The sequence below is a fragment of the Anabrus simplex genome, chromosome 3, assembly GCF_040414725.1.
Source record: "Anabrus simplex isolate iqAnaSimp1 chromosome 3, ASM4041472v1, whole genome shotgun sequence".
NCBI lineage: Eukaryota > Metazoa > Arthropoda > Insecta > Orthoptera > Tettigoniidae > Anabrus > Anabrus simplex.
This window is the reverse complement of record NC_090267.1, coordinates 261,503,930-261,529,427: the sequence shown is the minus strand read 5'-3', so window position 1 is coordinate 261,529,427 and position 25,498 is coordinate 261,503,930. Positions and strand designations below refer to the sequence as shown.

At 37.4% G+C, this 25,498-nt stretch overlaps 1 protein-coding gene across 1 annotated transcript in view; it reads left to right on the top strand.

The window, feature by feature from the left end:
• The window catches only part of Cyfip (Cytoplasmic FMR1-interacting protein Sra-1), a 314,228-nt gene that overhangs the window by 162,903 nt on the left and 125,827 nt on the right, over window positions 1-25,498 (top strand). Inside the window, exon 12 of the mRNA XM_067142996.2 lies at window positions 320-388. Within this exon, the coding sequence (XP_066999097.1) occupies window positions 320-388 (69 nt within the window). The remainder of the gene's footprint in view (window positions 1-319; window positions 389-25,498) is intronic.

Below are 25,498 nucleotides of genomic sequence, written 5' to 3'. Positions count from 1 at the left end.
GTCCTTTCCTATCTCATCATCGCCATAAGACCTGTCTGTAACATTGTGATGTGAAGCATTTGAAAAAATACCTTCATGCTGCTGTTAGTGTTTGTCTGTGTTATTGTTTCAAATAATATTTCTATTTCATATATATTTCATAAGAAGTTATACTATAGTAATGTTTATGAAGTTGATCCTGTCAATGGGGATATATTCTGTGATCTGTTGCTGTCCAGTTAGAAATGTGTGCTTTGTCATTGGAATGTGTTAGCTGTGCAGAGCTGGTGAAGCTGAACAAGATGTGTTTGTTGTGTAATGGTGCTGGTATCTTGTTTAGAAATGTACCGTGAGACATCAGCATAATGAAGAATGCAGTGACCTCATCACCATGGAGAAACGTATTCAGGTAGATCATTGGCAGTTGCCTGGCACTGACAGTACACAAGTTAGCTCTCCAGTTCTTTCTTTATTCTTCAAATTAATTTTTTTTTTACTTAAATTTTTACTGTGCTTTGACCTTACAAATGAAGTCTTTTGTCTTCCAAGTTGTAAACTTGTCCGTTATTACTGACAGGAAATGAATGTTGTTAATGTCTAAAATAAGCTCATATTATGACCATTTCAACAATTTTAGTAGTAAATTAGGTTACAGTTAGGGCCCTGTCATTGCTACATTTTAAGATCTGTTTGGGTCTGGTGCTACTCTTGATAAATAATGCTGTACAGAAAGTAGCTTATCCACTGAAGAAATTTGAGTTGAATAGTGCTACTGATTTTAACCCAGCTTAGTCACCAAGCTCGGGAAATGTGGTGTTTTGTGTAAGACGACTGCTGGACATGCTGGGAAAGAAGAGTGTCATTGCCCACACATTTGTCTTTTCCTTTGCACCAGGTTTATTCTTTGCCCTGACTTGGAGCATAGTTATTGCTATAGGGTTAAAGCATTGTACTTATTATTAGAAGTACATGTTGAAAATGTGCTGTATCCTTTTGGACAGAAACGTTGTGAAATAAGTTCCAGAATATAGGCATTGTGGAAAATGCTAAATGAAAAGAGAAATATATTTTCCTGCCAGGCAGAATAGGGATTTTTGTTTTCTTTAGCAGTTTTGTATAAAGGACAAGGGCTAGGACTGGGACTAAAAGAGTTAACAGTCATGGCCTTAAATAAGGTTCATCCTTGGCTTTTAACTGGTGTGAAAATGGGTAAAACCCTAAAACCCATGAAAACAAACTTCAGAGCTACTGACTCTGGGATTCGAAGTCACCTTGTCCAAGTGCAAGCTTGCAGGTACTGTACACCCAACTTGCTTATTTATAGAATGGGATTGTGTTGAAGTAAAATTTGATGAAAATATTACTACCCTGTACAAAGAACAAACACAAAATGGATAATCAGTTCATGAACTATTATGATTTCAAGAATGAAAGCTGCCCATTGTACTGCAACACAGTTTTAAAGAAACAATAAACATGATTTTATTGTATAGCTCCTTGCCAATGGATGTGCGAGTTTTGAAATGAAACTTCACATCCGTGTAGTTTAGAATCCACATGAACTCTGATCACAATATTAATAGTTCTGTAAATCTACAAATTTACTGGATTTTATTGCTGTATATGCATTACTTTTGGCTACTGGAAATTAGCTCATAGGAAACTAAATGTGATATGATAAACTTCTACTGCGAAAGATCAGTATTCATGGTTCATTCAGCTATACACACCAACTTCAGTCAGTGCATATAACTTCTTGATTTATTTCCCCCATAACTATCAGATTGCATTATACCTCATTACTGCCAGGAAAGTAAGACAAGGATAAACCAACTGGTACATTTCCATAACCATATTTTGAGGTGTAATCAGATGTATGTTTACTCGAGCAATGAAGACTTGTAGAAAATAAATTATTTAAAACGAAGCATTGACCCGGCTGTGACTGTAGCTTTAGAATCTTCATAAGAATGGTGATATTATCTTCATGATTTCTGTTACTCCTGTCTTTTGTCAATGATGAAATTAAGTATTACCTTTATTATAGATTTAAAAGAGCCGAATGGAGAGCTGATTCTGTCAGTGGCAGGCGTTCTCCCACCCTGCCTGCATCTAGCATGTGTTCATGTTGGTTGCTTGGTGCCTTGCAGATTGCAGCTGGTTACACTTTTTTTTGTTGTGTAATGTGGGTGTTCGTTCTGTTTGTATTGTATTGTATTGTTCTGTCCCTAGCCTTGAGATGGTTGGTTATTGGGTTATTAGCCATCTCCCACAGCATGCACGTAATATGTGGTATCTTAGACATACAGTATATTGATGATAGAATGGAAGGAAAGCAACTGCTAAATAGGATCCCTTACCTGTGGGATCGTTTTGTGACAGGACAGTGTCAGCACCAAGCTACTAAACATACATCAAACGAGTGCACGTGATGGTGAATGGAATGTGTCATTGTCTCCTCTCTCCACTTACAGCATCATTATTGCATCTAAATAGGTAGGAATTGAAGATTTTAAGTGCCCTCAGGGCTCCCGTGAATCCTCTCAATCTCAGGACCAGTGAACAAATGTTTTGTATGAAGTGCTTGGGTGTGAGGTTTGTAGTTTGAATTCTGAGAGCATCCCAATCTTTTCAACGTCTAACCCTTTCAGTGAAACAGTCGTCAAAAACCATTTCTAACCTTCTTTTCATTATTATTGTTTCTTTTATTTTGTGAATCAGTTAATATCTTCTGTTTCTTATGTTGCTACTGTTATATTCTTCTGTGATCATCTTCTTGCTCTTTTATGCTGTAAATCTGACTCATCATAACTGCTATTCTTGTCTCTTGATTTGGGTCTTTCTGTCATTTCATATTATTTTAAAACTTTTTTCCTGTCCATTGTATCCACTATACCATTTTTCAAGTCATGTCTACACTACAGTATATTGACTCCCTTGGAAAAGAAAGAAAGAAAGAGAAAGAGAGAGAGAGAGAGAGTGTGTGTCTTCGTAATATTAGTGTTGTGTTGTACTTGTCGTATATTAATACCATTTTTCTTCCTTTTCCTTGTGTTTTCATTATTGATGTTGTATCCACTTTAGATGTTTTAATGTTTTCATTTATGAATACTGCTCCTCTTTAACAGAAAGAAGTTACCTTACTGTCATCCCCTTTAGAAAGAAAGAGTCATCGTAAACATTAACAATATCTTGATAAAATTATCTTTTGTATACAGCTTAAGCTGTAAACTAGAAATTAAGATCATTTTCAGTTGTTAAGGAATGTTTCAGACATCATTTGCTAGTTATCACATTTTGAGAGTCATTTTGTGGCCCACCTTGATACAAGTTAAGAAAACTGATAGAGAATATGACTTATCAGGTAAGAATGAAGTCAGTAGCTCACACACAGAAGAAACCTTCGAGGGTCTCACACGAGCCATATGTAGTAATTGCAGGTCTAAGCTGATTCTTACATTGGTTGGTCAACTCACCTGAACTCAAGAAATTTGCAAAGCTGAGGAGCCTTTCATATTCCTTTCTCTAATAAACCTTCCCTTTTTCGTATCTGATACCCTTTAACAAAACATGCTGGAATCACACCAGGTGGAATAATGTAAAATACCAGATACATCTACACGGTACTAAAAGAAAGAAAAAAATTGGTAGGAGAGATCAAGGATGTAGGTACATCTCGTAGTTGAGAAACTCTATAGACTGACAAGAGACTTGCTCAGCAGAATTGTTCCAAAGAATTGTAAATATGACAGAATTTGCCATGGTATGTCCACATTGCCTGCCCTGACCTGTTTGGCTGGACTGCTTACTTAGTTAGCCATACTGTTACCATTAATTCACAATGTAAGACATGACTGTAGGATCCCAGATCTGTCATGATTAAGAGCGAGCTCGCAGACTGAGTTATCCTTACATTAATCAATATTTTTGTTCATTTTTCAGTCCCAGAAGCAACATGTGAGTAGGCACTGGATGTCTTATTCATGAACTGGTGTTTACAGAAAGTGTAACAGGGTTGATTGCTGGTGTGAACAGGTGGAAGCCGTGGCAGAAGGACATTTGTTGATGCTGTCAGTGGCTGTAACTCTTGTGTGCATATACCATATAAGCCCAAGTACCACCCGCCCCTGAATAAGACCAGCACTCTGTATTTTAAAGGACAAGATTTTTTTTTTTTTTTTTAATTTCACTCAAATTTTTTTACAATATTTGCTACAGAACAAGAATGTCATTTCACTACATATGTTTGTTTCATTAATTTAAAATAGTTTCAGACAGTTTTTAAGAGTCCTTGAAATAATACCCAATAAATTATTTAAAACATACACAGAAAAAGTTATCAATCACAGAACGATAGTCAAGACTTCATTCATCATCAAAAGTACCAACTTCATAGCTTTCACTATCATTTTGACCATCACTTTCCCACACAACGTCATCTTTGCTGCCATCCACAGCATTACATATACTGCACTTCTGGAGAATTTTCCAGACAAGGTCACCAGAGATACGGTCTCATGCCATCTTTACCCATGAGCAAAGCAGTTGAACTTCTGGGCTCTTAATACAACCAGTTGGCGTCGATGCATGATTGTCAGCCTCCACCCCCTCAGTATACAGCTGTTTCATGGCTGCTTTGAACAGATGGTTTACACAGACATCCAATTCTGTAATATAGACATCAATCTGCCTGGAATGATTGCTAGATCAGTTTTTGCATCCTTGGATTTGCTTCTTCACAGCTTCTGTTGTATGACTACGGTAGCTGTCCATAACAAGCAAGCTTTTCCGTCCAAGCAGTGCACCAGAGTGATGTTGCCAAACACATTTCAGCCAGTCTTCCACTAGTAGACTGTCCATCCGACTGGAGTCCTGAGTTCTAACGATAACACCAGCAGGTAGATTTTCTATTGGAAGTGTCTTTATCTTCAAGACAACGTACGGTGGAAGTTTAATTCCATCAGCAAGTATACATAACATTACTGTGCACCTCTGTTTTTCATTACCACCCGGTCTGATGGTAACACTTTTTGACCCCTTAACACTCACAGTACTGTCCAGTGGCATTTCAAAATAGACAAGCGTCTGATCTGCATTTCCAATTTGGGAAAGTAGACACAAATTTTTCTTTTGCAACTGTACTATATGGTGCTGGAAGGAACACAGTTTTTTATTATAGGCAGTAGAAACACGCTGTGAAATAGTGGTACGTCTTCTAATGCTCAATCCATTCCTCTTATAGAAATTTCTGATCCAGTCTCGGCTTGTTTTAAAGTCTGGCATAGAAAGTTCTTTTGCGATTTCTAAAGCTTTAAATTAGACATTGCGGTAGACATGCTGTATCCCAATTTCTGCCTTTCTGTAACATATTTGTACAGAATCCTTTCCATTTCAGGAAACTGTGCACTCTACCCGAGGAAAGCTCTACGATCACCACTACTGTTTAAAAGAAAATATTTCTTCTTTCTCCAATCTCAAATACAAGAATCATCTATTATTGCATTTCCTACTGGTGGCAAGATTTCCATTAATTTCAGCTTCCTTTATAACTTTCAGTTTTTCACTTACAGTAAAATCTGCAATCGCTTTGTTGAATTCATGTTTACGCGTGGCACTGTAAGAACATGAGACTGTAGACTGATTGCAGCCAAGTGCTTACGGTGAAAGAAAAATAAAAGTGTGTTTGGGGTTGGGGGAGCGCGCTGAGAAGCTCAGTTGCCAAGTCATGGTGACCACGAGTGTACCAATGTTTGATTTCAGGGTTGTTCCGTACGTAGAAATAATTTTACAGAGCTTATAAACTACAGTCGACTTTTAGGAAAGTTTTACACACATTTATATTATTGAACAAATCTCCATTATCCCATGAAATAGATAAGAGAGAACAATACTATCACTTGTTGGGGGTATCCTTCGGACACCTTTATCTAGTTCTTCTGAGAAAGCTTTCCAGTCTGTTTTCTTGAAGTGGTAGAACGGGTGAGGATATGAAGTCACGAGAGGAATCTGTATACCAACTTTAAGGTAAACTGGGTGATATTGACTGTGCGGAAAAACTGGAAGAACTAAAACCTAAAAAACAACATCAGATAGGAAATGAGGCCGGCAAATAATGTAAAAAGAAGAAAGAACACTGAACAGAAATACATAGTAACGGCCAATAGAATACTACAGCTCTTCAGATAGTGGGTTATACAAACTTTAACACAGAAATTGTCTCAGGATTACTGGAGGCGAACTCAAAGAAAGTTAAATTTACATTGGTTACAAATTTAGAACAAAGTAAGAGTTGCGTCCGAAAACACAAATGCTGCTATGACTGTCCAACGAAGCACAGTCATTCGAAAACCCAAAATTGGTGAATCTGGAAGTCTAGAGGAAAACTCTGTTACGCAAAACCAAATTTACATTATTACCGAAGTTACATCAAATAAGGAAAGGCCGAAACACAAGAATGAATTTAAATTAAGTGAAAAACAATAACGTAGCGCTTGCCATGAGAGACCGAGGATCCCCAGATGGGGTAGACCCTGAGCGCGTGTGCTCGCTAGGACGGTCAGATGGAAAAGACATAGACAGTTGCCTCGCTCACACGAGGAGTCCAAGACCGGTAATCGTGCGATCACGAGTAGACTAATGAAAACACAGAACTTCCCCAGATCTCCGTAATTACCAATTAAAAATTTTAATTTACTGGCCAATAGACATAGTTCTTATTGTGACCAATACAAATTCTACATTTTTATGATCGTTTTTTTGCAAGTTCTCGAACATTTCAATTGCGACACAAAAGTTTTCATCAGCGGAAACCGTTCGTGCGGTATAGGTTGCCTCAAAATAAAGACCCTTTTAAATTTTTCAAACACTTTTCAAATGACTATACAATTTAGTTCAGAAATTCTTCTTTAGAGTTCATGTTTTTCATAGGCCTAAATTTTCAAAAATAATAGTAGTAATAATTTTGTCCAATCATAATTAACATTCTTCTTCTCCAGTCCAAATCCAAAATGATAATTTTAAATATAGTACTCAGCCAAATTTTCAAGTCAAAGCAAAATAAACAGATTTTACACTCTCAAAATGATGGTGACTTTTGTCCTCCTTAATGTCTTTTTCTTGAGGACTGTTCAAACACAGGTCACATCTTCCCCCCTTTTAAACTCGAGTTAAGCTCGAAACAAATCTCTCTCTTTCCTAGCGTTTATCCCAAAGTATGGGATCTGCTGTTTTGCTACATCTCCACCAATTCGTCCTATTGCTGACATCCTCAGCACCAACATTGCGCACGTTGGCCTTGATATTTTCAGTCCACCGCTTTAAAGGCCTTCTACGTGGTCGTATTCCTCCCGGATCAACTTGGAGAGCTGTTTTAGCAACTGAGCCACCCTTCCTTCTCATGACGTGATCGTACCAGCGGAGACGCGCTTCCCTCACTTTCTCCACAATTGGAGCGACGCCAAGCCTTTGTCGAACATCTTTATTTCTTATGAAGTCACATCGAGTTGGTCCAAGAGTCCATCGAAGCATCTTCATTTCCATTGTATGAAGAGTCTGCTCATGCTTTTTGTCATTGGACGACATTCTGCCCAGTAAATAGCTGCTGGGCGTACCACGGTCTTCTAGATTTTTGCCTTTAGATGGTGAGGCATCTTTTTATCACAGAGGACTCTAGTGACTTGTCTCTACTTGAGCCAGGCTGCATTTACCTGCGCTCGGGTATCAAAAGTGGCTTCACAGTTCGAAGTGACAACTGATCCTAGGCATTTAAAATGCATGGTTTTCGACAAGTCTTGATTATTGATTCTTATGGTCCCACTAGTTTGTTGGCCACATTCTAGGTATTCCGTTTTCTGGGTGTTGAGGCACAGACCATTCTCAGCTAATTTGTCACTCCAAGTTTGTGTCTGGCGTTGGAGTCCAAGGCGTGTTTGTTGGGCAAGTACCACATCATCCGCATAAAGAAGGGTCCTGGGATGCGATGTCTGTATGTCAGCCGTTGCTGTATCCAAGCAGAGGATAAATAATAATGGTGATAGAGCTGAGCCCACTTCGTCGCCATAAGACCTATCTGTGTCGGTGCGACGTAAAGCCCCTAGCAAAAAAAAAAAAAAAAAAAAAAAAAAAAGAGCTGAGCACTGATGTACACTCACGCTGATATCAAAAGGCGGAGAGATTCCAGCTGGACTCTGGATCACACTAGTTGTATTGTGATACATAGGCTTCCGGAACTTCATGACTATGAAGAGCTCACCAGATGAGGTCATGTGGGACTCGGTCAAATGCCTTTTCTAGGTTCAGAAATGCCATGTGTACACTCTTCTGCCTCTCCCTATGTTTTTCCATCAGTAGACGTTTGGCATGGATTGTATCGATGGTGCTGCAGCCCTTAACATATCCACATTGGTTGGACGTTACTGTGACGATGTTTCTGAGCCTGTTGTCCAGCACTCTTTCGAATATCTTCAGTGTATGGCAGAGGAGTCGAATAGGGTGGTATGTTGAGCAGTCACTCACGTCTCCTTTACCCTTCCATATTGGGACTGTCGTGCTAGTTGTCCATGTGTGGGGAAGTTTCTTCTCGATGATGATCTGGTTGAAGAGTCCGGCAAGGAATTCTGCAGCGGGCTTGCCAAGAATTTTCCAGATTTATGCTGGTATGCCATCTGGGCCAATTGCTTTTCCATTCTTCATCTTCTTTATAGTAATCATTACTTCCTCTGCCATAATCAAAGACATGGGTCCATAGATGGGATTAGAGCTTGCAATTGGTGGATGATCAAATTCTTTGTTACTGATATTTGCAAAATAATTGGACCATCGTTGAAGGATAGCTTGGTCTCGTAGTAATTTGTTGTCAGCTCCCTTGATATGCATGACATATCCAATGTCCTGGGTTGAACGGTTGCGGGACTTCGCAAGTCAGCTTGAAACAAATACATTTTAATCTTACTGAGCGGGTTGTGACCACACACCCTATCGGGCACTCAACACCACAATATCTTCATTCTTGAGAAGAATGCCCATTAGTGGTCGAAGAGTCACAAGTTGATCACCGGTATTGCTGTTCAATGTAGGCGCTGACTACGACCTATCGCAAACGACCTCCTTCCACATTCAGTCTCACCACGGCCACCAGCAAAGCTTCATTTCAGCTCACTCATGTAGTAAACTTACAAAAAGCAAGTAGTGGAACGTGGCACAGAACAAAGCAATTGCCACCACCAAGAACTTTTGGTCACTCAGCTCCAGGGTCGGATGTTAATCGGCCGGGAAATTCATAGTGCCCTTCCAACAGGCACGGCAGGTTCTCCTTTGGGTGGACCCAGTTATTGCAGTCACTGTAACAGAGATCAGTCCATAGCAGAAAAAGAAGACATAAGGAAAAGCCATCGTCCGGCGACCATCCAAAAGAGCTTTTTTAAAATAAATGAAGGGTTGAAGGATGGGTTTTCTGTTTTTCTTCATTTAACTAATAACTAAATTAGAGGGAAGAAACCGGTGGCTCCACAAAACCTCCTTAGAGAGATCCCATCCCATGGTATGACTTTAGGGTTCCCCAGCTCCCATGGCAAGTGCTATTTATAATTTTAAAAGAAAGAAAGAAAGAAAGCAAAACAAATAAAAAAATTCTGGTGTTTACCCCAGGCCCACAAATTACAGGAAGAAACCAAGATTTTACATAACCCAAAATTCAAATGAAGGAAATTTACCAGGAAAATAAATTTTAAAAAACATATGTTGCTGAGGATACAGCATGACACGTTACAATTCACCCAATTCCATTACACACAATTCACAGTCAACCTTGTCAAGCACTACAGGTATGACACGTCAGCATCAAAGAGAAAAATTCCTCCAAGTAATAAATTACCCAAACTAGACCTTCATTAACTGAAGTACCAGATTTAAAAATTAAGAGTGTTCCTCCTATTCAATACAAAGATATTTATTAATGTGAAAGAATCACATATCGTTCAAATGAGGTACTAGTTTCGGCACCAGATATGTGCCATCATCAGCCACAAAGTCAAATCGGGCAAACACAATAAAACCCTAAAACAACTTTATACACACTATAACATCTGCATGGATGAATATGAAATATGACTTTAAAACAACTTTAAAAACACACTATAACATTTGCACAGATGAATATAAAATAAAATATGGTAGATGAAGTTGCATTCCATTTTAAAATCCGTTAAAATGATGACTCCGTTGTTGTACACCCATGGCGGTTTGTCCAGCTTATATATAACTTTAGTTTTCTAAAACTGTTAAATTATGCTGCGAGGTTTATTGTCATATGAAGTTGACACTATGTGTGTTCTCTAGTTTGGTTCTGGAAAATAAACGTAAACATGAATTTGGTAAGATCCAAAGAATTAATTCCCACTTCAATATGGGTTGAGGAACCTGGGGAAGAAATTAGAAGTCGAATTAGGCAAAAGATCGGAAGGAAAGTTCAAAAAGAAAAGTCTAGAAAAACCCAGAGAATACTAGAAACGAACTCACCTTGAGCAGCCTGAGTGATCGGCGGACAGAGCTGGACTGATGGATGCAATTATAAGGTTAAGGGACAAGGCGTAAGGGAGGAGAGGGGAGGGGTAGAGGCGGAGCAACTGTCACGGAGCTAAGGTGGAGCGGAAGGATGTGGTAGTGGGGGTAAATGATGTGGATATGTACTGCGTATGGTTTGAAAGATCGAATTGTTTTTAGGTGGTCTAATATTTCTTAGCCATTTAATTAAGAGATCATAAAGAATATTAGTTTTCTCAGAAATTTCATTTAAATTATAGTTAGGGTTGAAATATTGATCGCAATGAATGAAACAATTTTCGACGATGTTCATAATTGGCCCTTTGTTTGCTATTTGAAGTATTTCAAAATCATGTTCTATATCAGTAAACTTATGATTTGAGTCGTGAATGTGTTGGCCTATAGCAGAAAACTTGTTATATCTTACCGCGTTGACGTGCTCTGAATATCTGGTTATGAAGTTGCGTCCTGTTTGTCCCACGTAGGAGGCGCTGCAGTCGATACACTTGAATCTATAAATTCCAGATTTGGAAAATCTGTTAGAGGTGTTAACTGATCTTGAATTATGTATAATTTTTGAGGTCCTGTTATTAGTTCTGAAGAAGATTTTTACGTTATGTTTTCGAAAAACATTGGTGATTTGATGGATACTGTTGTTGAATGTAAAAGTAGATGAAACGTTAGTGATAGGTTTTTCTTTAGTGAGAGTAGTCTTGGGCCGGTGTCTAAATTTATTGATCTGTTCTATAAATGATCTGCTGTAACCGTTGAATTTGGCGATTGCTCTTATAGTGTTGAGTTCGCTATTGAGGTCTTTTTTAGACATAGGTATCGTGAATGCACGATGAACCATGCTATTATACGCTGCACGTTTGTGTGTTTGAGGATGTATGGAATCTTGACGAATAGTATTGGCAGTTTGTGTCTGTTTTCTGAAAATTCTATATGAAAGGGCAGATGGATTTCTGAAAATAGTTAAATCCAGAAAATTAATTACTTTATTATTTTCGGACTCAAGTGTAAATTTGATGTGGGGGTCAATGTTGTTTAGTTCTTGCAGGGTAGAGGTCGCATTCTTGATTTCTTCATCCATTATAACAAATGTGTCGTCAACATATCTGGCCCACATGAGGATGTTTGGAAAAGTATTGCTATTTATTTTTGTATATTCCAGAAAATCTAAATAAATGTCCGCTAGAATTCCCGAAGCGTGTGATCCCATAGCCAGTCCATTTTGTTGATAGATGGTTTCATCGAATTTAAAGAAATTATTGTTGATGACCAGTTTCAGAAGAGAAATAAAATCTTGTATTTCTAATTTGCTGAGAGAGCTCTGTTTGTTAAAGTTATCTTCAGTAATGGAGAAAAGTTTGGTTGTGGATATGCTTGGATACATATTTACTATGTCGAAAGAATGAAGGGTATGGCTGGGTTGTACATTGAATGACTTCATTTTTTCAACTAGTTCAGTAGTGTTCTTGATGGATTTTTTAGAGAGAAATTGATAGTTCTTAGTTAAAAATCTCTCTAAAAAATCCATCAAGAACACTACTGAACTAGTTGAAAAAATGAAGTCATTCAATGTACAACCCAGCCATACCCTTCATTCTTTCGACGTAGTAAATATGTATCCAAGCATACCCACAACCAAACATTTCTCCATTATTGCAGATAACTTGAACAAACAGAGCTCTCTCAGCAAATTAGAAATACAAGATTTTATTTCCCTTCTGAAACTGGTCATCAACAATAATTCCTTTGAATTCGATGAAACCATCTATCAACAAAATGGACTGGCTATGGGATCACCCGCTTTGGGAATTCTAGCGGACATTTATTTAGATTTTCTGGAATATACAAAAAATAAATAGCAATACTTTTCCAAACATCCTCATGTGGGCCAGATATGTTGACGACACATTTGTTATAATTTGTTATAATGGATGAAGAAATCAAGAATGCGACCTCAATAGCGAACTCAACACTCTAAGAGCAATTGCCAAATTCAACGGTTGCAGCAGATCATTTATAGAACAGATAATCAATAAATTTAGACACCAGCCCAAGACTACTCTCGCTAAAGAAAAACCTATCACTAACATTTCATCTACTTTTACATTCAACAACGGTATCCATCAAATCACCAATGTTTTTCGAAAACATAACGTAAAAATCTTCTTCAGAACTAATAACAGGACCTCTGAAATTATACATAATTCAAGATCAGTCAACACCTCTAACAGATTTTCCAAATCTGGAATCTATAGATTCAAGTGTATCGACTGCAGCGCCTCCTACGTGGGACAAACAGGACGCAACTTCATAACCAGATATTCAGAGCACGTCAACGCGGTAAGATATAACAAGTTTCCTGCTATAGGCCAACACATTCAAGACTCAAATCATAAGTTTACTGATATAGAACATGATTTTGAAATACTTCAAATAGCAAACAAAGGGCCAATTATGAACATCGTCAAAAATTGTTTCATTCATTGCGATCAATATTTCAACCCTAACTATAATTTAAATGAAATTTCTGAGAAAACTAATATTCTTTATGATCTCTTAATTAAATGGCTAAGAAATATTAGACCACCTAAAAACAATTCGATCTTTCAAACCATACGCAGTACATATCCACATCATTTACCCCCACTACCACATCCTTCCGCTCCACCTTAGCTCCGTGACAGTTGCTCCGCCTCTACCCCTCCCCTCTCCTCCCTTACGCCTTGTCCCTTAACCTTATAATTGCATCCATCAGTCCAGCTCTGTCCGCCGATCACTCAGGCTGCTCAAGGTGAGTTCGTTTCTAGTATTCTCTGGGTTTTTCTAGACTTTTCTTTTTGAACTTTCCTTCCGATCTTTTGCCTAATTCGACTTCTAATTTCTTCCCCAGGTTCCTCAACCCATATTGAAGTGGGAATTAATTCTTTGGATCTTACCAAATTCATGTTTACGTTTATTTTCCAGAACCAAACTACAGAACACACATAGTGTCAACTTCATATGACAATAAACCTCGCAGCATAATTTAACAGTTTTAGAAAACTAAAGTTATATATAAGCTGGACAAACCGCCATGGGTGTACAACAACGGAGTCATCATTTTAACGGATTTTAAAATGGAATGCAACTTCATCTACCATATTTTATTTTATATTCATCTGTGCAAATGTTATAGTGTGTTTTTAAAGTTGTTTTAAAGTCATATTTCATATTCATCCATGCAGATGTTATAGTGTGTATAAAGTTGTTTTAGGGTTTTATTGTGTTTGCCCGATTTGACTTTGTGGCTGATGATGGCACACATCTGGTGCCGAAACTAGTACCTCATTTGAACGATATGTGATTCTTTCACATTAATAAATATCTTTGTATTGAATAAGAGGAACACTCTTGATTTTTAAATATTGTAATCCCACTTCAATACGGATCATGAAATTTCTAAATATTAATGAAGTACCACACACATACAACCTTACCATTAGGGCACATAATGTACTACCCATATCCTCTCTAAAATTTGACTTTAAATTAATTTACTATGTGCATTCTTAATTACCCAACATTAAAAACAACAAAATAAATGGGAAATGAAATTTGGAATGTTACAAGGGAATTCAAAATAGGGAGACAATTACATTTATTACGTTAGCTTGCAACATTACTACATCCATTGAAATGGGGTTAGTAAGTCAGTATTCATTTACCATGCCATGTACTCATTACTTTAAAATTTTAACACTGATAAAACTCACATTATGTATCACATGTCACACCAGTCAAATTGAAGCGCAGTTAGGGCCAGGACCACAGAATTGAAGATCACATTAAATTTACCGACACAGAAAAAAAAAATTAAAACAGTCCAAGAGTATGCATACAGAAATCCAACTCACTGATATAAGAAATAAAAAGGTATAAGTAACACCTTCATACCAGGAACTATCAGATTACAGCATGACACACCAAGATCGCCAGGCATATCTGTCCTCCAACATACGACAATACAAGAACACACATGAAACACAAGTGAGATGACCCCTGTATCAAGCAGTACCAACCCAGGAAAAGGGCACAAAACGACCTCAATACTACTGATTCCATAACACGATGCTAAAATAATACAATCACACACAAACACACCAGTGTGATGACCCTTAAATCAAGTAGTACCCGCAAAACAAAAGGGCAATACATGACCTCAGTACTCTTGAATCCATCACATGACAATCAGACTATATTAGAACCAGTATCATACTCCCAGGAGAAGAATGGCCTTTCAGCACCTGAAGTCCTAAGTCTCAGTACACACGCAAATGTCTTCCCAAGGCACCCAATACCAACACAAATGATGTCCAATATTTGCAACTATTTACAAATATGGATGGACAGACACGACAAGGCTCATTACACAATTTTGAAAATATTACTGAGTCCACAGGACCCCATAATCGAGCAAACTGGATAAATAAATTTAGAAGACAGGAAACCAGAAACGAACAAAAATACACACTGAGAAAATTAAATTGAGAAAGATTCATTAGAGGTAATAAACTTTTACAAAATCATAACACCTGCAAACTTTCACTACAAATTTTCATGACGAATTTAGAATAACTGAAACACAAATCTTGACCTGCGAAGCAACAACAGATTGAACAGAAATGAATAGCTCAGAATAATGATACTGAAATAAACATTTGAAGAAAATCTTCCTAGTACATAATTTACAATAACAATGGACACTATTCTCCATATAGTCACCTAATATTGCGCCAAAGATTACAGTAGAATCTCATATCAGATGCACACCTGATTTCAAATATATCCTGAGCACAAGTGCAGATCCATAACCCGTCAAAATTTGCCATAATGGCCTCAGGTTTTACTTGGTCTATAGATATGGTGAGCACGTTTCACCCTATGACACTATTCCGGACCTCATAGAACCCTCCCTAGCAAGTATAGGAATACACGGGTAAATAAAAATATGTGACAAGGAAATAGAAAGCAGCACGATGGAAATGCTCAACAGACGAACTAGGAACATTTTCAAACAGATTAAGAGACCCCATAATCTCTTATCTGATTTAAGGGGGCCGATGACCTTAGATGTTAGGCCCCTTTCAACAACAAGCATCGTCATCATCAGATTTAAGACTTTAGTAACTGGCTGGGAACTGCCCAAGTAGTCCCATACCTACTCAGAAACAAACCCAGGTACAGTAGAAGACCGAACACAACACAGCACATGTCCAGAAATTTAGATATACACTGAGCCAAAACACGATATAACAGACAATTTTAAAAGATCCCACACTAAGAATGCTGGCAAATAAACACTGCCAGCGACAAGAAATGCAATTTGAAGATAATTAGCTGAAACACCAAATTTGTAAAACGGAAAAACACTCAAAAAAGTTCAGTGAAAATTTACGACCATTAAACTCAAAATTGTGTTGCTGAAAACTTACCAGAATGTATGCTAAAAATTATCAACCTGAATACTATGCCCAGTACAACACTCAACGCTACAATTTGTGTAATCTGGAGAAGACGAGAAGAATACGACACGAGTAACTATTAAAGATGGCAAATGCGTACAGACACAGAGTAGGTCAGTAATTCCCCTTCTTCGATACACATACTAACGCCAGCTGTTCAAGAGATCTTTAGCATCAAACACAAGACGGATGTTATGTTCCTCAGCCCAACTCATGAGATTTTCTCCATTGATTCAGTGGTAGCATCTTTTCATTCCTCATTATGGCTCGAACAGCTGGAGACAGAAAACACACAAGATATATCTAGAAAGAGCTGGCCAACCTAAAAGCCACTAGTAATTCTGGTTCAGTATATACTAGACCCTTCACCACCAAGGACATTGACACAGCTGACAGATGTCAAAAACGGTAAGGCACTAGGGTTTGAGAGAATACATCCCGAATTTGATAAATTGTGGCAAACACAAAGATCATTGCCATATTGAAGCCTGAAAAAAACAGTGACAGATCAGACAGCTATAGACCTAGCTCACTGTTGAGTGTATGCTACAAGTTAATTGAGAGACTAATCCTGAACAGAATCACCTCAAAAGTGCTTGAGGTAATTCCCATAGAACAAGCGGGATTCAGACCACAATGGAGTTGCACGGATCAAGTACTGTACTCATTAACCATATACATTGAGGCAGGATTCCAGAATCGCCAAAAACATCTGTGGCATTCATAGACCTTAAGGCAGCTTATGGCACTGTTTGGAGAGAGGGTGTTATTTACAGACTACTTCAGGTTATCCCTTATAAGACATTGGCTTGTCTTATAAGCAACATGTTGAATGATAGAAGTTTCCAGGTCATCATTGGCAGTGAAATTAGCAAGCCAAGTAAATTAAACAATGGACTTCCTCAAGGATCAGTGCTTGCCCTACTCTGGTTCATCCTTTATATATCAAATGTACTCTCCACAAAATCTAGGAAGTTTGGATATGCTGATGATTGGGCAACTGCTCAAGATCCATTTTCTGACAGAACCAGAAGAGACACTGACAAATGATCTCTCTGTTCTGGGAGACTACTTCCAAAAATGGAGGCTTCAACCAAGTCCAACTAAGACCGAAGATACTTGTTTCCACCTGAACAGTAAAATGGCAACAAGGGAACTTGCAGTTTACTTTAATAACAACCTCCTTCGCCACAACAGACATTCCAAATATTTGGGTGTAACACTGGACAGAACACTGTCATTTAAAGAATATCTACAAACGACTGCTGCCAAAATTGTAATGTAATTACCCTGCAGAAATTATGCGGTACCACTTGGGGTGCCAGTGCGACTACTCTCCGTTGCTGAGCTTTAGGTTTACTTCATTCTGTCACTGAGTATTGTGCTCTGGTGTGAATAAACAATCCTCATGTAAGATTAATAGATGTACAACTGAATAACACCATGTGCATTATTACAGGAACAATTATGTCAACTCTCACACAATGGCTCTCTATTCTCACCCACATCCCTCCACCTCATTTACGGCGTACAACATTCTGATAAGAGAATATCGGAAAATCCAGACCGTTAAACAACTACTTATTCATGGTGGCGTTGCCGATCTACATGTGAAACGATTATGTTAAAGACACCCACCTATCTGCACAGCGGAGAACCTTGTAGCTAACAAATTCAATCTGGCTGAGAGATGGTCTCATGATTGGAAATTGTTTGCCCCTCCAGAGAGTTCAGAAATGCCCTGCATAACTGAGAAGGTGCCAGGGTTCTTTCAACCTAGAAAATTAAATAGAATTTGGACCAATCACGGTGTATGTGGGGGATCTCCTGTACAAGTGGAGGAAAAGATCTTCACCATGTTGCGAGTGTGGCGCTTTAAGACAGACTGTTAGGCATTTAGTTCAGGAATGCCCAGAAACATCTTACAGTGGTGAATTAAGAGACTTCTTCCTAGGAATGCCACAGGCACTTCAGTACGTTTGTAATATTGATGTTGAATTATAAATAATTTTCATGTATGCCGTATGATAAAAAAATTAAATTAAAAATAATGTCCATTCAAACAAACACTGTAGGAATATGTGGTTGAATCCATTGCCAACCCTTAAAAATAAAACACACTAAAAAACGCAACATTCCCTAAGACGTGTAAAAGTATCACGCAGTGAAATGAAAGGCTTAAATCCCACAAGCAATATTTAGCAGCGATACTTTCGAAAAAGAAGTGCGGGTGGTATTCAGGATTATACGGTATAATTTTTCCTGCATAACCATCTGCTACAATACATTTTATATACAAACTTCCTCTGACTAAACAGCCTAGTATTTATATAAAAACATGTGCACTTACTGGATGAGAGAGAGTGTGGGGGAATTGGATGAAGTTTGCAAGCTTCACCTTTTTGTGCCTGTGAAGTTCTTGTTCAAATAATCTTGTGCCGCAGCAAGGCTCACCACGAAGAATTTACCAAGAAAGCCTAGTATCACTCATACGGTGTATATTTTATGTCCATCTAAGCCGATAACTTGCACACTGTTACGGCACACTTTCTCGAGACATACATGATGAGGTGGATGTAGTCCTGTTATTTCATTATGTATGAAGCCATCTCTTTTAAGTTTCAACTCAGTTATTTATAACTATTCAGTTCTTCAGTGTGCTGAAATTAATATTGAATAAATAACCTGAAAAAGAAAGCGTATGCTAACAGAATTATACCTCTAAAAGAAAAATTGAATTTTATTTAAGTATTTTTTTCCAGGTGTAATTCTGTTGCCATATGTTTTTTCTTTTGAGGTAGTAAATAAAATATTTATTCAAAATTAGTTTCAGCAGACTGAAGGACCTAACAGTTACAAAAAGAAGTAGTCCTGTTACTCGGTATTTACAATGAAACAAAGTTTGTGCTGATGTAAATGCTAAAATTTCTTGATGTTGCGACTGTACTGGGTCCACGCTTCACATTCATAAAGTAGTGTAGAGATTGCTCTCAGAAGGGTCTCTGTAATGAAGAAAATTTAGGGATGATCACATTTGATTAACCTGTGTGTATGAACGGACTCATGTGGTGCAGTTGCAAAACAGGTGACATATTCTAGAATGTAAGAAATTCAGTGGGGGACCTACGTATTCAGTGATTTGAAGATAAGAAGAGTAAAATAAAAGAGGCCATTGTTATAACTGTAAATAAAGGTTAATGGAGGCGTTTACTGGTAGTTCATGCATTAAGACTTTTCTACTGTATGCCTAAAGAAATAAAAAGCCAATCATACATTTTTACCAGAAAAGGAAAGCTGTATTCTGGAACAACTCAACAGTAGCCAGCTATAGACCTATCTAAAAACAAAGACAAATGCCACAAATAAAGTGCAGAATTTGGAATACTTGGGCTGGGCTGAGTGGCTCAGACAGTTAACGCGCTGATTTTCTGAGTCCAAGATAGCAGGTTCAATCCTGACTCAGTCCGGTGACATTTGGAGGGGCTCAGATATGTCAGCCTCGTGTCAGTAGGTTTACCGGCATGTAAAGGAACTCTTATGGGACAAACTTCTGGCACCTCTGTGTCTCCGAAAAAAACCCCGTAAAAGTATTTAGTGGGATGTAAAAACAATGTTGTTAGAATACTTGAACAACGGAAACAAGTTACGTCTTAAAATGAGTATCAAGTCATTTATACTATACTGTGGATTACATGGGTTCAACATCACTGCTATTTCAAAAGTACGGGACTATATCATAACATGTTATTGTTTGCGTGTGGTTTTTTTATGTGCTTCCTGTTGAAACCGTCATTACCCTCATATTCATGGGGTGTTGTGTTGTCATGCATGTCCATATTCTTCTCACCAGCTTTATGTCTCAGTATTTTTGCACTGCTTGTATTACAGCTGGATACTTATCCACGAGTGCACTGCGAACATTGGTGCTTGGAGATGGTTCTATTTTGAATTCTGAAACTGGGATTTGGTTGCGATATCAACTACTACGTGGTTGTATTTTGTATTTATTCATTTCTGTGCTTTATGGATGTGTCATTTTGTATTCAATATTTAACTGCTCAGCTCTGTTACAAGGAGGAAGGAACAGGATTAGAAAATTACTCTTGGTAATCAGCCTAGTTAGATTACTAGTACATTTGAAATAAACTACAAGTAGAATTAGTCAAAAGTGAACTAATTACTATAATGTTAAGAATAGTAGCTGCAAGATGCAGGTATTTCCAAACTCTGTAGTAAATATTTACAAATTCTCTCTAAAGCAGAATGCAAAACAAGCCCCTCTTTTGTAGCTGAACATCTTGAATGAAACTCCTCTGTAGGGCAAGAAGACTAGAGATTTGAATTCTACATGGTGTAGTCTACTGCTCCCTGTTTATTCCTACTGTCACTAAAGTCCAAAAGTTCCTGCCCCAAACATAGAGCTAAGTGATATAACTATACACTAGGACAGACAATTCCTATACCGTACCAAAAATTAACTGTTCAGTTTTAGAGCAAAAGTGTTCTCAAAGTGATCCTTATTGAATAGGTACATTATTCTTAGTTTTCGATCGAAGCTTACCAGTCTGAATATTTTGAAAGAGCAGATTTCAGCATAATCCTTACAAGCTTTATTGAAATGTCCAGATCTGAAATTTTCCAATTTTCCAATTCATTGGCACTGCTTTCTAGATCATAGTATAGGGTCGATGCATAAGTTCATGCAGTATTCTTTTGGGTTGGCAACAATCAGGCCTGAAGGGATTGCTTATCATTATTCCGTTGTTTTAACTGAGTTTGAAGTTTGTATGTTGTGAAACACAGGTTTTCTTGATTGTGAACGTATTATTTGTGTATATTTCAGACTAACGGATATGGAATGTCAAGTTGAAAGAAGTGAGCATTACAGACATCTTACTGTTTGAGTTTAACCAAGGACCCAGTGCAGCAGGAGCTGTGAGAACAATTTGTGAAGTGTACGGGAATGAAGCATTTGCTGAAAGAACGGCACAAAAATGGTTTTCCTGCTTTCGAGCAGGAAGGTTTGACTTGTCTGATGATCCACGTTCTGGAAGACCTTCAGATTTTGACGAAAATCCCTTGAATGAGTTGTTTCATGAGAATCCTCATCAAACAATGCGGTAAATGATGCAAGTTTTTGAATGTGATCAGTCAACTATCGTACGTCATTTGCATTCGATGGGTAAGGTACAGAAATTGGGTATATGGGTACCACATGTGCTAAGTGACAGTAATAAAAATCGAGTAAACATCTGTTTGTCATTGCTTGCTTGGCACCGGTCAGTTGGCTTGTGATAGGCACGAAGCATTCTTTTCGAACATTGTCACCGGTGATGAGAAATGGCTGTATGTCAATATGAAGAAGAGTGGCTCAGCCCATCAAAAAAAAAAAAATTAACTCCCCATGCCAAAGATAGTGCCCATCCACAGAAAATCATGTTGTATGTTTGGTGGAACAAAGATGGCATTCTTCACCATGAACTTCTTCCAAAAAACCTAACAATTACCTCTGCTGTGTATAGTGACCAGCTAAGACGGCTTGCCGTTGCTATTGACAACAAAAGACAAAGACAACAACCAGTCTCATTGCTCCATGATAATGCTCATCCGCATACAGCGCAATTGACCAAACGTGTGATGGCTGAACTTGGCTGGGAACCTCTTCTTCATCCTCCATATTGTATTGACCTTTTCCCACCCTCAGATTTCCATCTTTTATGCTCTCTTCTAACCACTGTGATGTTGCTGACAATAATGACTATGAATAAAATGGGGAATTTTCAGGATTTCCACTGCACACTTGGGAAGAAATAAATGTGATTGAGTTTGTCCTTGTTAAATTCCCAACCAACAAATGGCTCAGGTATTATGTTTGAATATCTGAGAGGAAGATCATTGGGGGAGAAATGATGTGAACTACATTAGGAAGAAACTTAATTCTAAGGACAATTACTTTTTCTACCCCACCATTCTTGACTTAGTGTGTAAGAAAGGATAAAATTGTTTTAAAAACTGAAAGGACAGGACATTACTCATGGTAGATATGTTTTCTTGGAAGTTACTGAATTTCAAGTGGAGTAGCACAGTACCAGTGCTGGTCAACTCAGGCAAGTTATTAGATTATTTTAGAAATTATTTTCAAGTCTTAAAAATATATCACTCACTTTAAATTCAATTATGTGTTTAGTGTTTGTTAGTTATCATTTTAGTTAATTACTAGCTGATGTACCTGTGCTTCACTATAGGATTCTCAGAAGGACTGTTTTCGTGGTTTTCCTAACTGAAGACAACTTAGGCCATTACAAAAACGTCATTAGGAATGTAGTGATTAAAAGCAATCTTATCACATAAAATATTCGATCAAATGAAAAACAGCACATTATCTCACTCTTAACGAACAGTACTACGGTTGCAAGTAACTAACCTCATCTTTTAATCTGTGTTGAAAGTCTGTTTAATTACAACAAATAATGTTTTATTATAAACCACCTATTCGATACATCAAAATATTATTACATTTAGAGTTTCCTCATTAATATGAAGTTGTATGTGGGACATGTTTCGCTCCTTTATAGAAGATATCACACACACACACACACACACACACACACAACGAACCCATTTAGCAGGCAGGCACTGTCTACTTGCTATTCTAATTTCCACCTTCCTTTTCTTGTTTCTCAGATTTTTTGACTTTACGTGGGTGGAATACAAGTTTGAAGAAGGGAGCTCTCACACTTACTTTTACTGATTTCAATACGTCATACATAGCAACTGCCTCAACAAGATGTCTTAGTATAAATTAGCATGTTTATCAGTGATGATATGGACTGAGAAGAACATAGTACCTGTAAAACAAATACAGAACCTAATATTCTACTGAATATAACGTTCACCACATATTTGCGGCCCAACAGTGCGCATTTGTATGTATCCTGGACAACTGTAGGACATAATGCTGAAATATTTGAACTTGACACAATGATATCAGTGACTCTTTAAACTTTAAGAATTGTTTCTTGTTTTTAACATTATTTTTTGGAAAGCCTTTTTAACTTCAAAAACTGTACCATATGTATATATTTAGACATTAAGCATTACATTTTATTAGAGTAGTGGCATTCTTGTTTAATCTCAGTAATGTTTTATTCTGTACAGTTGCTATTGAATATGCAGGTTAACCAACAGCTGGCGATGACCTATTTAACAGGTCGAAACCGGTACTGTGTTTTAATGTAATTTAAATTATTAGACACTTTGTGTAATAAAGTATTGATTAGGTAGATAACTCTCATCCTTCATACTTGTGTGACCTAGGTGCTTGACAGTGTTCCCCATGAGGTATTAACACCCCATCAACATGGCAATTAAAACTGAGGGAACTTTTCCTCTCGGTGAAACTTACAACTTGACTTTTCATCCCATTTACCATCATACCATTATCCACTGCCCATCTGACAACATTGTGTAGGTCTCCCTGCAGTTACTTTCAATCATGCATCTCATTTAATAATATATACTAATTTCATCGTCCGAAAATAGCCTTATCTGTGATATATATATGAAGACATGAAAGTCCATAAATACTGCCATGCAGGACCCCCCTGTTAATCTCTGAAAACTGTAAAAGTAGTTAGTGAGATGTAAAGCCAATATTATTATTATTATTATTATTATTATTATTATTATTATTATTATTAAATAATGATACTGAATACAGTATTTTTCATAGTAGTAAGACAGGGTACAGTGAACTTCAGGGAGATTATTGACATGATAAAGTAACATATTGAAGGCGCTTGTCTTGTGTGTACTGGTATATTATTTCCTTGTGTGTTTCAGATGTGCTTATTAATTCATGCATTTGGAGATAAGGTAAATTATTATATGAGGAGTTGAAAGTAACTGATAAGTCTGTTTTTAAAACAAATTTAGTACATCCTTTTAAGCTCCTGTTGTTAGTGTAACTATATCTTTTGTCATATTTCTAAATAACACTGCCAGGTGTCAGCTGTATGTAGAAGCCGTCTGCTATCCAAGTTTAAAGCATTAGCATTGGTGGAGTAAATCAGCAGAGCACATTCATTACCTTTCCTCACATCGAGTTGCAGTGGCCAACATGACTCACAGACTTCTGTAATTATTTATGGCCAGTGATCTTAATGTGATGATTCACCTTAATCTTTCAGAAGAAACTTGCTAATGGGGAAAATTAATAATGTTTGCTTTATTACAAGTGTGGATATTAAATTTAATATGTATGCTTCGGAATGCTGATGTACATCGTAGAGTACTGTAGAAATGTAGAAAGTTCTTATTTATGCAAAAAAAGTCTGTCATACTAATCACTGGTAATGTCATATCTACGTCTTTTACATTAACCCAGCAGTATTCGCGTGATTGTTAGCACGTAAAAGGTCATGTCTGCGGGTGTCCCTCATCCAGTAAGTTTGTTACAAAACATGCCTTATTGTTGCGAGCAAGTTACAGCTTCATAAAAAAAAAAAATCTCCACTGTTGAGCATTAATTTTAACATTAAGAAATTTTATATAAATAATAGAGATATTAATTCTTGTACCAAAACTGACTTCAGTTATCACTTGATGACTTCCAGTTAAATAAAATTTAAGGAAATTAATGATAATAATTTATAGTTCACCAGAAGAGCAGGTAGTTGGGCACCAGATGTCACCATAGGATCCCCAATTTAGAATATTGATGATGATGATGATGATGATGATGATGATGATGATGATGATGATTAACAGTAGAGCATATAAAGGATTCCTCTCTGGTCATATTCATAAAAGCTGCAAAACTGACTGGACCTTACCCCCTGCAAACATTAGAAAAATGGTAGGAGCGTGCTGACAAGACTACCATAAATAACTTTAACTGACTGACTCTAATATATGTCTATTGTCAACAGAAAAGAACAAAAACATATCAGAATTTTACCAATTAAAATTTACAATCTTTCTGTGTGAATCAGATCAGCCCTAACACACATTAATTTTCCATTTACTTCCCACCTTTGTAATGGGTTGGTCACACTAATAAATTGCTGCTTCTCTGACTGGATTTCAAGCCTCATGTCCTGAAAACTCCATAGCTGTCCTAGGTTCAACCTCCTTGTGATGACATGTCCCCAAATTCATGCAGGGTTATGCTAGCACATGTATCGCCATCCTCTCTCGTGTAGTAGCGGGTGCCACTTTTCCACACATAATAAGTATGATCTCTGCTGATGAAAAGTGTTGTTCAACCTAATGCACTTGATGATATTTGTCAAGCTTTTCCCACACAGCCCAATAGACTGACGACAGTTCCTGTGCAATACTTCTAATACACTGATCGAACTGAGACAAAGTCCACAGTCCATCTTTCACTTATAACATTGCCATAATGAAATATAATCATACAAACTTCACAAATATAGGACCGGCAGCTCAACACACTGAAAACA